The sequence below is a fragment of the Bison bison genome, unplaced genomic scaffold, assembly GCF_000754665.1.
Source record: "Bison bison bison isolate TAMUID 2011002044 unplaced genomic scaffold, Bison_UMD1.0 scf7180017864381, whole genome shotgun sequence".
Classification (NCBI taxonomy): domain Eukaryota; kingdom Metazoa; phylum Chordata; class Mammalia; order Artiodactyla; family Bovidae; genus Bison; species Bison bison.
In genome coordinates, this window is record NW_011494953.1 from 2,621,662 (window position 1) to 2,634,324 (window position 12,663).

Here is a 12,663-nt window from a genome sequence, read left to right on the forward strand (position 1 = left end):
AGGTAAAAACCAAAAAAAAAAAAAAAAGCAGCAGCTCTGGCAGAAAAATTCCAGGAAGGATCACAAAACTTGTAACCCAAACAATTTCACTATTGCATGACTTCAGGTTGGCAAAAAAAATTCAGGTATAAAGCTCCTTGCACACAGGCTTCTACCCCTTTAAAAAAGAAGGTGTATACATTTTACTTGAGGGTCTTCCACTTGTGAGGGCAATTTGGTAACATCTAGCAAAACACCTTAAAAGCAAATATGTACCATCTGTCCCAGAAGTGACAATTTATCCAAAGGAAATAACTGGTCAAGTGGATAAAGACATATATACAAATATATTTACTGTAGCATTGTATGTAAAAACTATTACTAGAAAGAATCTAAATATACAATATAGGTGATATAAGTTGTGGTATAGTCATAAAAGGGAATAGTATAGAACCATTATCTTTATGTTCATTTATGGATAGGCTGTCACAATAAACTGTATAATGGAAAAAGCTAAATAATTATATAGTACAGTATTTTTCTAAAATGCTTATCTATAAAGTCACATGTATTTATACACATAAAAAATGTCAAGATTATAGACTAAAATGTTAAAATATGACTATATTGGATAGTATGATTAAGGTGATATTCTAAGTTTAAATTTCTATTTTTCCTTATCTATATAAAATTTCTATAACAAACAGGTAATTTAACAATTATAGAGATATGTAGGAATGGCTTTATTGCTGTTTTATAACCCATTTTCCCCAGTAAACTAGTGCTCAACAGTTCCACACATAAAGATCAGCATCAATCCCCTCCCTATACATTAACTTGAGCTCATTACAACATATTGAGCTGCTACAGAGATAGACTAGAAGGAAAAATGTGAAAGATGATGTCTAGAAAGCTGCTGACAGTTGCAAGCTACAGATAAAGCATGACTCCTATACACTCACTCCCATTCTCCATTATTACTTTGAGATTCTCATACAACCTGAAACAAACCTGTATCAGCGCATATGCTAACAGGTTCTCTCTGAAGAATTTATCTTTCATATCCTTTAGAGTACCAATATTCTCCCATAAAACAGGTATCCCTAATTTCAGGGTATCTCCTGGATATTTGAAAAATAAAGATCTAAAGAAAAATAAATAAATAAAGACCTAGCTTCTAAATTATGAAAATTAGCTGAGAAATCTTTAATGTTACTAAAATAATTTCAAGACAACTGAACCAGCCAGTTAAGTGCCAGAGAGGAAATAATCCAATCAATTCTTGCTAAAATACAAAGTTGAATCATCACACTATGTCACAGAAAATTTTTCTGAGTAACTCTGAATAGTCTTAAGGAAGCACTCCATTTTGGTCCTTAGTCCCAGCCTAAATTGTGTTGGTAATGAAAAAGGTACCAAAGGGGCTGGTTTCTAGTCACTTGGCAAAAACATCACTAGGACTCTCCATAAACTGGTTTGCAGCTACTAAAGCACTGGCAACTATGACTTACTATGAGAGCAAGGAGAAAATGTAAAGGAAGAAAAGAAAATTAATACAATTCTGCGAACTGTGAAAAAGGTAAACTTTAGAGGAGAAATGAGCTGGCCTTAAAAGAGGAGATAATCAAAACAGAGATATTTTCAGACAGCACACAGCTCCAAAATAAGAGATGTCGTTCCCCTCCCCCACCCCCCCTCAGCATGTGGAACAAAACAAGAGTTGGCCTTAATACCAGAGCCTCTCCCAGTGCTTTCAGAGCAGAAACATTTCCGTCAAAGATGAAATGACATCATCTTCCAGATGAGAAACTAAGAGGCAGCCTGTAACTGACTTTAATGCTTGAAGTACACACATAATTTCAGGATGCTAGAACTGGGCCGGATGTGCATTCCTCAGACGAGTTTTGCCTGAACAGGTCATAAAGAAGAGATTCCAGAGACTTAGCTTAATGAGCTACCAATATTACTACATAAATCTGTCAATTCCTATAGAAATCAGAAAGAGACAAGCAGGCTTTTGGGAAGCAAAATGATAATTCTGAGGGGGTGTTTTGGTTGATAATATTGACAGCCAGAGATTTTTTAAAAAAAGCAAAAACCTGAACAAAATCACACAGTTATTTGCTGGACTATCGTAAACAATCTCTCTAGTCCTCTTTAACCTGAAATACTGAATGCCACTTTAATTATACCCCTGCATGTAGGAGGTATAATAGGTTATTCAAATGAAAATCCTCAGAAATGCCAGCCTAATGAGAAGCATTGCTGAGCACACAGCTCTAAGAGATAGTGTTGGGTGGTGGGGGCCAGGCACTGTTACCATACCCTCAGTAAGAACTAAACCAAGTTAATCATGAAAATCAAGCCACATCTTAGAGAAAAGTTAAATTTTGTTTCTTCAGTTCAGTCGCTCAGTCGTGTCCGACTCTTTGCGACCCCATGAACCGCAGCACACCAGGCCTCCCTGTCCATCACCAACTCCCAGAGTTTACTCTAACTCATGTCCATTGAGTCGGTGATGCCATCCAACCATCTCATCCTCTGTCGTCCCCTTCTCCTGCCTTCAATCTTTCCCAGCATCAGGGTCTTTTCAAATGAGTCAGTTCTTCGCATCAGGTGGCCAAAGTACTGGAGTTTCGGCTTCAACATCAGTCCTTCCGATGAATATTCAGGACTGATTTCCTTTAGGATGGACTGGTTGGATTTTGTTCCTAGCAGGTGTCAATTTTTAGAGTTTTCTAGAAAAAGGTCTGAAAGGCAAGGATGCTCTTAGAAACAAAAGCTCAAAACTCATTGATCTACCAGTCCTAGGGTCAACCTGGCTCAGGTAAGAGCCAAGTAGCAAGGAATGAATCACAAATGTACTAAGACTCATTGTGATAACATACAGACTTTATGCAAAGTCTTTGCCACTATTAACAATGTCTTTGAACCTCAGTTTCCTAATTTGGAAAATAAGAGGGTTAAATTAAAATATCTCTACATTTCCCTTTAATAAACTTTTGCTTCTAGTTCTATAAGCCACATTTTATGATTCTCAGTCCACAAATATGTATCTCTTAGCACTAAAATTCTGGTTGAAATTTGGGGGGTGGGAGGTTGGATATCTGAGTCCTTCTTTAAAAGACCTGAGTCTCTCGGATAAGCCAATCCAAAGCTAAGGAGCAGTTAAGATTTCCAGCAGTTCACCACCTCCCAATTCTATTTCCAAACCTGGTTCTATCTTAAAAAAAAAAAAAAAAGCAGTATTGCTGGCCTGGAACATACACTGAGCTGAGAAAGTAACTTAAATAATATCACTGCTAAGTTGCGTCAGTCGTGTCCGACTCTGTGTGACCCCAGAGACGGCAGCCCACCAGGCTCCCCCATCCCTGGGATTCTCCAGGCAAGAACACTGGAGTGGGTTGCCAGTTCCTTCTCCAATGCATGAAAGTGAAAAGTGAAAGTGAAGTCACTCAGTCGTGTCTGACTTTTCTAGATCTCGTGGACTGCAGCCCACCAGGCTCCTCCGTCCATGGGATTTCCCAGGCAAGAGTACTGGAGTGGGGTGCCATTGCCTTCTCCAAAATAATATCACAGTGGGTATTAATTGTCCCAACAATGCACTTCAATCACCCCCCAGATCCTAATGCAAGAAAACCACAGAGATATGACCAAGTTACTTCTCTACCATTTCTTTTATACAGACTCTTGTCAATGAGAACTTGAAGTTTATCAGGCATGCTAAAGGAAAGCTAGTATTAAGCTATTCATATATCCTTAAAAAAAAACAACTCTTCCCATTCTCTCCTGCAACCTTTGCTCACTCCCCATCAATGTTACTGATCCTTTGAGATGGTGTTTATTCTGGGTTAACTCCATAAAGCTCAGTTTAATACGCAGCAAAGAGTAAGATATACTTAACTGCCTATAAGGAATCTACCCTTCTCTCTCTTTTTGCCAGTCTTCCTCAGACTCTAACAATAAGGGGACTTTTGGGGAATCAGATATTTAAAAATTAATATATTCTGCATACAGTCATTACAAATAAACAGACTTATTTAATAGGAGAAAAAAGAAAAATAATCAGTGACAAAGTTTTAAAAGACGGAGGAGCTGAGGGAAAAAAGTTCACTTCAAACAGAAAACATTAAAACAACAGTTCATAGGAGATATGAATAAAACAGGATCAACACATATGTAAAAAAGAAACAATTGTCTCTTTTGATAGGAAAGGGTGGAGAAGTGAAGTGCAAGAGGGGAAATGAGCCAGGAAGGGGTTTCCTCTAGGAAACACCATCAGTCCAATCACTCTCTCTTTGAGACTGAATGATGGGCTGGGGTTTAGAACACAAAGAAACAGATTCCCTCTGCCTGGCTATCAGAAATTGGCATACTTCCTGAAGTATACTTCTATCCTTGATCAAGAGAACACACTCAGTAAAAACAAAAACCAAACTGACAACGTTGGTCTTTTTGCTTTCTTCGTGTCAAGCAAGACTATGCCAAAATTCTAGGAAAGTAAACATCCAGCTTAATGGGTAAAATACCCGCCAACCCCAACTCAGAACTTCTCACCAGTTACCTGAGTTTGGCCTGGTTAAGTTGTTCAGAAGTTGTAGTTTCCATTATTTTTATTTAAAAAATAGGCTGATAAAACATGTAATAACTAGTAGGTAGCACATATTTGAGCACAGTTATTAATCAGAAGTTTTACAGTATCAACTCAGAACAGCACACAGAAATTAACAAAGAAATTAACAAGACATAATATGTATTTCGATATTCAAGGCTAATTTCTAAGTACACATTACCAATAATAACAGACACTGGATACCTATTAAGTCTATATAATTATACTTGACCCTGGGCTTGAGCAGTCATGGCAGAAATAAATGGATAATTAAAAAACAGTGACATTCTGATGTCAGTTTTCTGGAAGAATCTACCAAGGTGACAAAATTAAAAAGGAGGGCTATGTGGGTGTAAGCCCTCTGTGGAAAAAGCATAAAGAAAAATCTCTCCTTACTTATAAAATATCAACCAAAAGGATACCTGTTGATATTCTCATTACATGGCATTCTGTTCTGTCTTTACATTTCCAAACTCCAGTTTCTCCCCCCAAAAATGTGGCTTAAGTTGCTTTACTTTTCACTAGTATAGAAAAATTAAAGGAGAAGAAATCAGTCTACAAATGGCTTACACTGTACACAAAGAACACAGACAAAAACCCCTCAATGAAATTCCTACCATTTGGAGTTATCAGATTACAGCATACATTTACTGGTGGAGCTCTACTGGGAAGGACAAAGCCATCAGAATCAAGGATTGATGAGACTGGCTCTACTACAGAAGTTCTGGGCAAAAATGTTTCTTTCCTGTGTTTTTTGGGGTCTCCCTCGGCAGTTTAAGGGAAAATCAGAAAAGGAGCTATAAATGTTACCTCCAAATCATCTGTACTCATGATAGAATCATTTGATAATGTGTGACAATTTCAGAAATGTTCTGGTCTGAAGCAAAAGGAGCTAGAGGTTCATGATTTTCTAAGGTTTCAAGTGCTTTTTCTTAGGGGAGTCACACAGGATTTTATTACAGCTCTTATTTTAGGGGAGCAAGGGACACTTTAATACTCTAACTTTACTTTTTAACTCCTCCACCAAATTCAAATCAAGTCGCCAAAATACAAACTTAACTCCCTTTCAGGTAGTAAAAAGGAGACTTGGTGGCTTATTTTCAAGTTCTTGATGAACTAGTCAAACTGCAGACAGGGGAACAGGCTCTCTATACTGTCACTAGTGTGACAGATGGCAGCACTGTCAACAGCATCTCATCAGTGCTTTTATTTTTTAAGTGGTACCACTGACCAAATGAGGCTAGGCCAGAAAGGAAGAAAAGGAATAAATTTCCTTTACACATCGAACAGCTGAGCGCAAACTGCATCACCTTTTATTAACAAAGTGTAAGAACAAGGCAATGATGATGGTTCCTGTAAGATTGACATTAATTTATAATCACCTCCCTCTAATCCAAACATGGTAATTACGCCAATGGGAAAAGATCTCTCAAACATCTCTTAGAGTGTACGGTTTGCTTTAACTCCTGTATTTAACCTGTCAGCAGCATAAAAGACCAGCTCCAGCTTAATGATTAAATAATATAGATGGGGGTTTAATACTGGTAGGGAAGAACTATTTTAAATTACCAATCCTTTCTAATTTGAATGCCAAAAGATTCTGAACCTTAAAAGGTTATGAATGACTTATCTAAAACATCAATCTGTCCCTGAATCCTAACATTCTTGTTTTGTATACAATGCCAGAGAATCTTACCTTTAGGATTTCAGTTTCACCAATATTTAAGTGAGTTCAGCTAAACATCTAAGGACAATGAGTTGATTTTAGAATGATTAAAACACAAACACACACACTCCTACCTTGAATTTCTACAAAGCTAGTCTTTTAGCATTTAACAATTTAGGAGACCATAAACCAATTTATTCCTGCCAATGCCTTTATTCCCCTGGTACTATCCAGACAGAGCACCACTCTCCTCCAATCACAAAACACGTTCTCCACAGCCTTTTTGGCATCTGAATCAAACACCTTATCCTCTTCAAAAACATATCCTTGAAATGAAATATGAAATATTCTATTAAATTCAGTAAGCCAAAACTGAACATACAGATATGCGAAAGAAGTCAACACTGTGTATCTGCACACAATAATCCCATGCTTTCAGGAATATTTATGAGAATTTTTCTGATTTCTTAATCCAACAGTTTCAATATTTGCCAAAGAAACAGAGAAAGAGGGTGAAAAAAAAAGTCAAAAAAAAAGGAATCCAAAGCTAGTTGTTTTTAGTCATTTTTTTAAAAAAACTTTTAGCCATTTTGGTATCTTGACCTCACATATGAACACAATAAAGCCAAGCAGCTGGAAAATTTACTGCAATCTATTACTCTATTTTCTGGTGAAAACACAACAGCAAAAAACATTTACACTATCTGAATAACCTCCTGCTAGTCTTAGGATCTGACAAAAAATATAAAAACATACAAAAGTATCAAATAGTGACACCTAAAACTAGTAGGACTACCTGAAGTAGGAGCAAAAACCTGAAGACATCACTATGTGACAGAAATATTTTCTTTTACTCCTAAATCTGTCCATGTGGACAATATTTTGAGATAGAGGCTGAATCAAATTCTGGGATATAAACACAAAAACACAAGGCTTTTAAGATTAAGCTGTTTCTAATACCTGATCTGATGGTTAAGAAGTCTGCTTTAAGACTGTACACAACTATTCTTGTTTCACCACCGGGGGAGAGGAAAAAGAGATTTTAAATTAAGAAGCTACTGTATTTAAAAACTTTCATTTTAACTTTATCCTTCTTCACACTTAGAATGTAAAAGGAGTTGTTCTAGCTCACTTATCTTTTATAGGAAAGGCAAAAAAACACCTCTCAAGAAACTAAAAATAGGTTGTACATAAACAAAACTCCAGTTTGTGAAGAAGATATTTATGACCAAGTATGGGTTCACCTGAACTGAACAGGAAAAGGTGGAACCCTCTATTTAGTCAACTCAAAAGGAGTAGGATGCAATCCCAGGATTAAGCAAGTGTCAAAGTCTCGGGTAGAGCATCCATCATCTGGCGGCCTCTCCTGTTCCCAGTGTATAGGTAACAGTCACCGTGGAACCCCAGACATTTCTGATGGAAGCTCTAGAACAGTTTCTGACTCAAACTCCACTCCCTCCTCCGACATACATCCCAACACCACACATTTTCCCCTCCTACACGCAATCTGTTGCCTTTCTTGTGGGCTCCTTAGCCCTCCCTCAATCTTCAACAGTTTCTAACTACTTTGAGCTAGATTCCCTGGCTCCCTTCTCCAAGTGCCAATTTCGTGCCTAAGCATTCTTCCAGTCCATTTCCTATTATGCAATATTCCTACACAGCACTTAAAACCATCCCCACCCTATCCTTTTCAAGCCTAATTTCCTGCATCACCTCCCTCAACTTCTACTGCAATTCGAGACTCCATCGTTCCGCCTTCTGCATCTGTTTTCAGTGTCTTTTAAACCCTGCTTTTCCACATACCTCAGGCTCTCTTCAAAAACTTCCCATTCCTTCCCAAAGCTGGGCAGTCAAGACATGGGAGTCTCCAGAGGAGGACGTTTGATAAAACGTGTAGGTGTATCTGTCCGAGTGAGCGCGCGCGTTTTGGGGGGAGGGGAAGCACGAAGTGAGAAGGAATGACGCATTAGGGGGAGGCTCTCAGGAGCCTCCAATAACTCACTCCCACCCCCAACAAAATCCCCAATCCCCTAACGCCCCAGCATTGGAAAGCATCCCATAACGATTCCATACCTTTTAAGTCCCATGGTTTCTCTTCCACGTTTTTGTCCAATTAACCCCGCAATCAACGTGGAGTCTAAGCCTCTATTTACTCTTTCTCTCCTCTCTTCGATTCTCTTTCTCTTTCCTCCCTACTCCCACCGTCAATCTCCATCCTTTTCTGACCCTACTCCTTCAAAGTCCTCAACTCGGTCTCCTTGAAGACAGCCAGTGTTTCTGACAGCTTCCCTTTTCTCAATCAAATCCATCCTTTCCTCACATTCCCTCTGCTTGCTCTGAAAGCTACATGAAACCCTAGTTCTCGGTCCTCCTTACCGGCAACGCCTCAAACATGCTCAGCTACAGGTGCCCTTCCTGGGTCTCGCTCTTCCTGCCATCGCACAGTCATCAGCCCCCAGCCCACGCCACGCCCTGATTACCTGAGGCCGAGGTGCAGGGAGGGACGCCGGAATCCGCGGATGAAAATCCTACCGCCGACGGCCCAGAGGAGGCAGACGCCATCTTGGCAGCCCCCTCCCCCTCAGCGGCGTCTCTTTTTCTATCGCGCTCTTCCTCTTCTCGGAGTCGAATCTTCCCCACGTATCTTCACAGAACCCGCGTTCTGCGAGCCACCTCCCCGCCCCCTCCGGGGCCTCTCAGATACGCCGCACCGGCTCCGGGACCAACTCAGGGCGGAACCATTAGGATGGTATGGGGGACAATTCTTGTCTCGCACCGTTTTAGCAACTTTAAGCTCTTTCCGCAGGAGTTACTTTCCCCTTTCACAACACAGTAAGCTCAAGCGGCTGCCGGGAAACTGCGTCTGGATCAAACCACACCTAAAAGAAAAAGGTGGGGAATGAGAAGTCCCTGCGGAGCGAACTCCCCTCCCCCTTCTCCCTAGCCACAGCCTGTTTATCGCCCAACCCCACCGCTTCGCTCCCGGTGGCCAAGGAAATCCTGGCATCGCGCATGCGCCCAACCTTCTTCTCAGCGGCCACCCCATCCAATGGGGGAGGAGGGAGGCCCTGAGAGGAGGCAAGCCAATCAGGAGGCTGAGTCTGGTCACATGACACAGGTCCCTCGCGCCTTGGCATATCCAAGGAAGGAAGACAGTGCGGCTCTGTCTACGGTGGCTTGGTGAGTCAAAATACAAGGGAGTCTCAGACGGGACTAAATCGAGAAGTCTGAGCTCTAGAAAAGAGTATGCCGGGCTGGCATTCACAGCCCAGGAAGACCTCCCGACTGAAGCGCTGGTGTCTAGTCAAAGACGTTAAACAGTTAAGTATCACAAAACATCACATGCCACCAAGTATTCTTCCGACTTTACTGCCTTGTTTTATTTAACAAGCGTGCGTGTCTTGCCTTCCTTTGAATGACATTCGAAACAGATCCACACTTTGCCTCAAGCGCAGTGCTGGGCACAGTGATGGAGCTGAGTAAATATTTGATAAACAAACGAATGAAGTCCTGTCTAAAAGGCCACGGAAGACGATCAGAAACAACAACAGTCTTCCTGTGATCCGAGCCCTTAGCCTCTCTGTTACCTCTCCAAAGGTCACTGAGACTCAGAGAAATTCCCCTTTCTAGTCTGATCTTCGTACTAACCCCGCTCAGTTTTAATAAAATACCCTGGAGATTATGAACCTTGATGGGAAATATGAAGACCTATCTCTGAACAGACTAAACTGCCAGAGAATAAGGACTGTTTTATTCTTGTATCTCCAGCTCCTCCCATGATGTAACTCTGTACGTAGTAAGGGCTCAATAATTATTTGTGGAATGAATAAATGAAAATGAATGGGGTTAAAATCCTGGGTATTGCAGCCCCCAACATGGGCCTAGTTATTCTCTATCCGAATGTCTTCTGGGTCTTTGAAAGGGAACCTAGTACCTGACCGTCCAGAACATAATCCCAAGCATTTACCTCTGCTTTCTACTCCTCCCTCATCAAGATGTAAAATAATTGTTTCCCTGCTGCCACCTGCTGGGTTATTCATCTTTTTGGTAGTGAAAGTAGATAAACTTCAAATGCTTGGATTGCCTCTTAGCCTGACTCATCAAGGCATAGGTCAAGAGAGGGATCACCTCCCTTGAATTTGATCTATGAATTAGATTTCAAGCTTCCTGAAACAAGAGACCCCTGTATTGTAGTTTCTTGGGGGTCTTTGTTTCTCCTTTATGTACCAGAAAATAGCCACTATTTACTCCTACCATCTTGTATTATGTCAGTCTGTTTACTTGTTCTCCCTCAAAGACTGTGAACATTTCAGGGCAAAGATTACCTCTTATCCATTTTTATATCTCAAACGTCTAGAATAGTGCCTGGCACAGAGTAGGTGCCCAATACATGTCTACTGAATATACGAATGGATGAAGGCAAAAATCAAAAAGTGGAGTTAACAGTGTTTTCTACATGTGTGCTTAGTCACTCAGTCACGTCTGGCTCTATGCGACCTCATGGACTGTAGCCTGCCAGACTCCTCTGCCCATGGGATTCTCCAGGCAAGAATACTGGAGTGGGTTGCCATTTCCTTCTCCAGGGAATCTTCCCAACCCAGGGATAGAACCCAGGTCTCCTGCATTGCAGGCGGATTCTTTACCATCTGAGCCACCAGGCATAAAGCCAACAGTCCATCTGAGCCACAAGGCATAAAGCCGACAGTGTTTTTCGTATTTTCCCCCAAACCTTGTCTTCCCTCCACTACAGCTTAATCCCTGGGCTGGCCTCTGAGTCACAGAGCCACTCTTCCCCATTAACATTCCTTGCATAGCAGTACTCTAGTGATGTGGCAGTGTGTGGAAACAGGAGCAAAGCAGGACACATTGGCCTGGTGCCCCCGAGGAAATGGAAAAGGGAGTTTACCAATATACACTTTGGAAAGAGGGGGGCAATCTGGTGATCTCAAAATAGGGCCCCACATATGAACTTGAAGGACAAAGTATATGCACAGACACACACAAAGACACACACAGCCTTACTAACATGACATTCATGCCTTAGAACAGTACCTCAGGTCAAAATGGAGTGGCTAGTTCAACACAGAGGCAAAATAAGATGATGATACCTTATTCACTCAATTAGTCATTAATTAATTCATGGAATTAGCTATGTCCTCAACTATGGGAAATTCTGGCATACACAGATGATAAAGTCTCTGCCTGCAAAAAGATCACAGACTAATGAGAGACAGACACAGAAATCATTAAAACATAATAGGTGCCATCATAAAGTATGCACAAATGCTGTGTTTTGAAAACCATATTTTCAGAATAAAAATGGGGAAGAGAAGTTGATGCATTCTTTTTTTTAACTAATTTTTATTGGAGTATAGTTGCTTTACAATGGTGTGTTAGTTCTGCTGTACAGCAAAATGATATACATATATCAACTCTTTTTTAGATTTCTTTCTCATTTAGGCCATCAAAGAGCATTGAGTAGAGTTCCCTGTGCTACACAGTAAGTTCTCATTAGTTACCTGTTTTATGTATGCATGCTGAGTCTCTTCAGTCATGTCCCACTCTTTGCGGCTCCATGGCCTGTAGTTTGCCAGGCTCCTCTGTCCATGGGATTCTCTAAGCAACAATACTGGAGTGAGTTGCCATGCCCTCCTCCAGGCAATCTTCCCAACCAAAGGATCAAACCCAAATCTCACACTTCCTGCATCAAGCAGGCAGGCTCTTTACCACTTGTGCCACCTGGGAACCCCCATTTTGTGTATAATAGTGTATCTATGTCAGTCCCAATCTCCCAATTCATCACACATCCTCCTTATCCTTATGGTAACTGTAAGTTTGTTTTCTACATCTTTGACTCATTTTCTGCTTTGCAAATAAGTTCATCTGTATGATTTTTCTAGATTCCACATATAAACAATATACAATATTTGTCTTTCTCTTTCTGACATAGTTCGCTCTGTATGACAGTCTCTAGGGCCATCCATGTCAATGCAAATGGGTTTATTTCGATACATTCTTGTTGACACCACAAACTATTTGAGATTGGAACTATTCCCAAGGTTCTAGGAGGCATGATCTCAATGGTTCTAGAAACTTTGGGAAGAGAGGAAGGGTATGTGAGAAGACGTCACTGTATTATAGAATTGGAATTTTGTCAGATAGACAATAAAGAGATTTTTAAGGAGAAGAAAAGCATAGAGGCACTACAGAGAATTGGTGTCAGGGAAATGATGCTAGAATAGGTTGATGTGGCAGGAGTTGAGGCCATGAAAAGCAGGGAGAGGCTAAATTACGAAGGATATGACTGTGTTAATAATTATTACTTACTAAACATCTATGTGCTTACTAAATACTGTGCTAAGCAGTTTATAAGGATTACATTTCTTAATCTTCTCAACCACCTTAA

The 12,663-nt window shown here is 40.5% G+C and overlaps 1 protein-coding gene across 6 annotated transcripts in view; it reads right to left on the reverse strand.

Moving 5' to 3' along the window:
- The window catches only part of PIP5K1A (phosphatidylinositol-4-phosphate 5-kinase, type I, alpha), a 39,465-nt gene extending 30,170 nt beyond the window's left edge, over positions 1 to 9,295 (reverse strand). For 3 of the 6 annotated variants that reach the window (XM_010857522.1, XM_010857521.1, XM_010857520.1), the window contains exon 1: positions 8,738 to 9,268. In XM_010857522.1, coding sequence (XP_010855824.1) covers positions 8,738 to 8,819 — 82 coding nt within the window. In that variant the 5' untranslated portion in view covers positions 8,820 to 9,268. The other 3 variants (XM_010857519.1, XM_010857518.1, XM_010857523.1) reach the window with 3 other exon arrangements.
- Between the last annotated feature and the right edge of the window lie 3,368 nt (positions 9,296 to 12,663).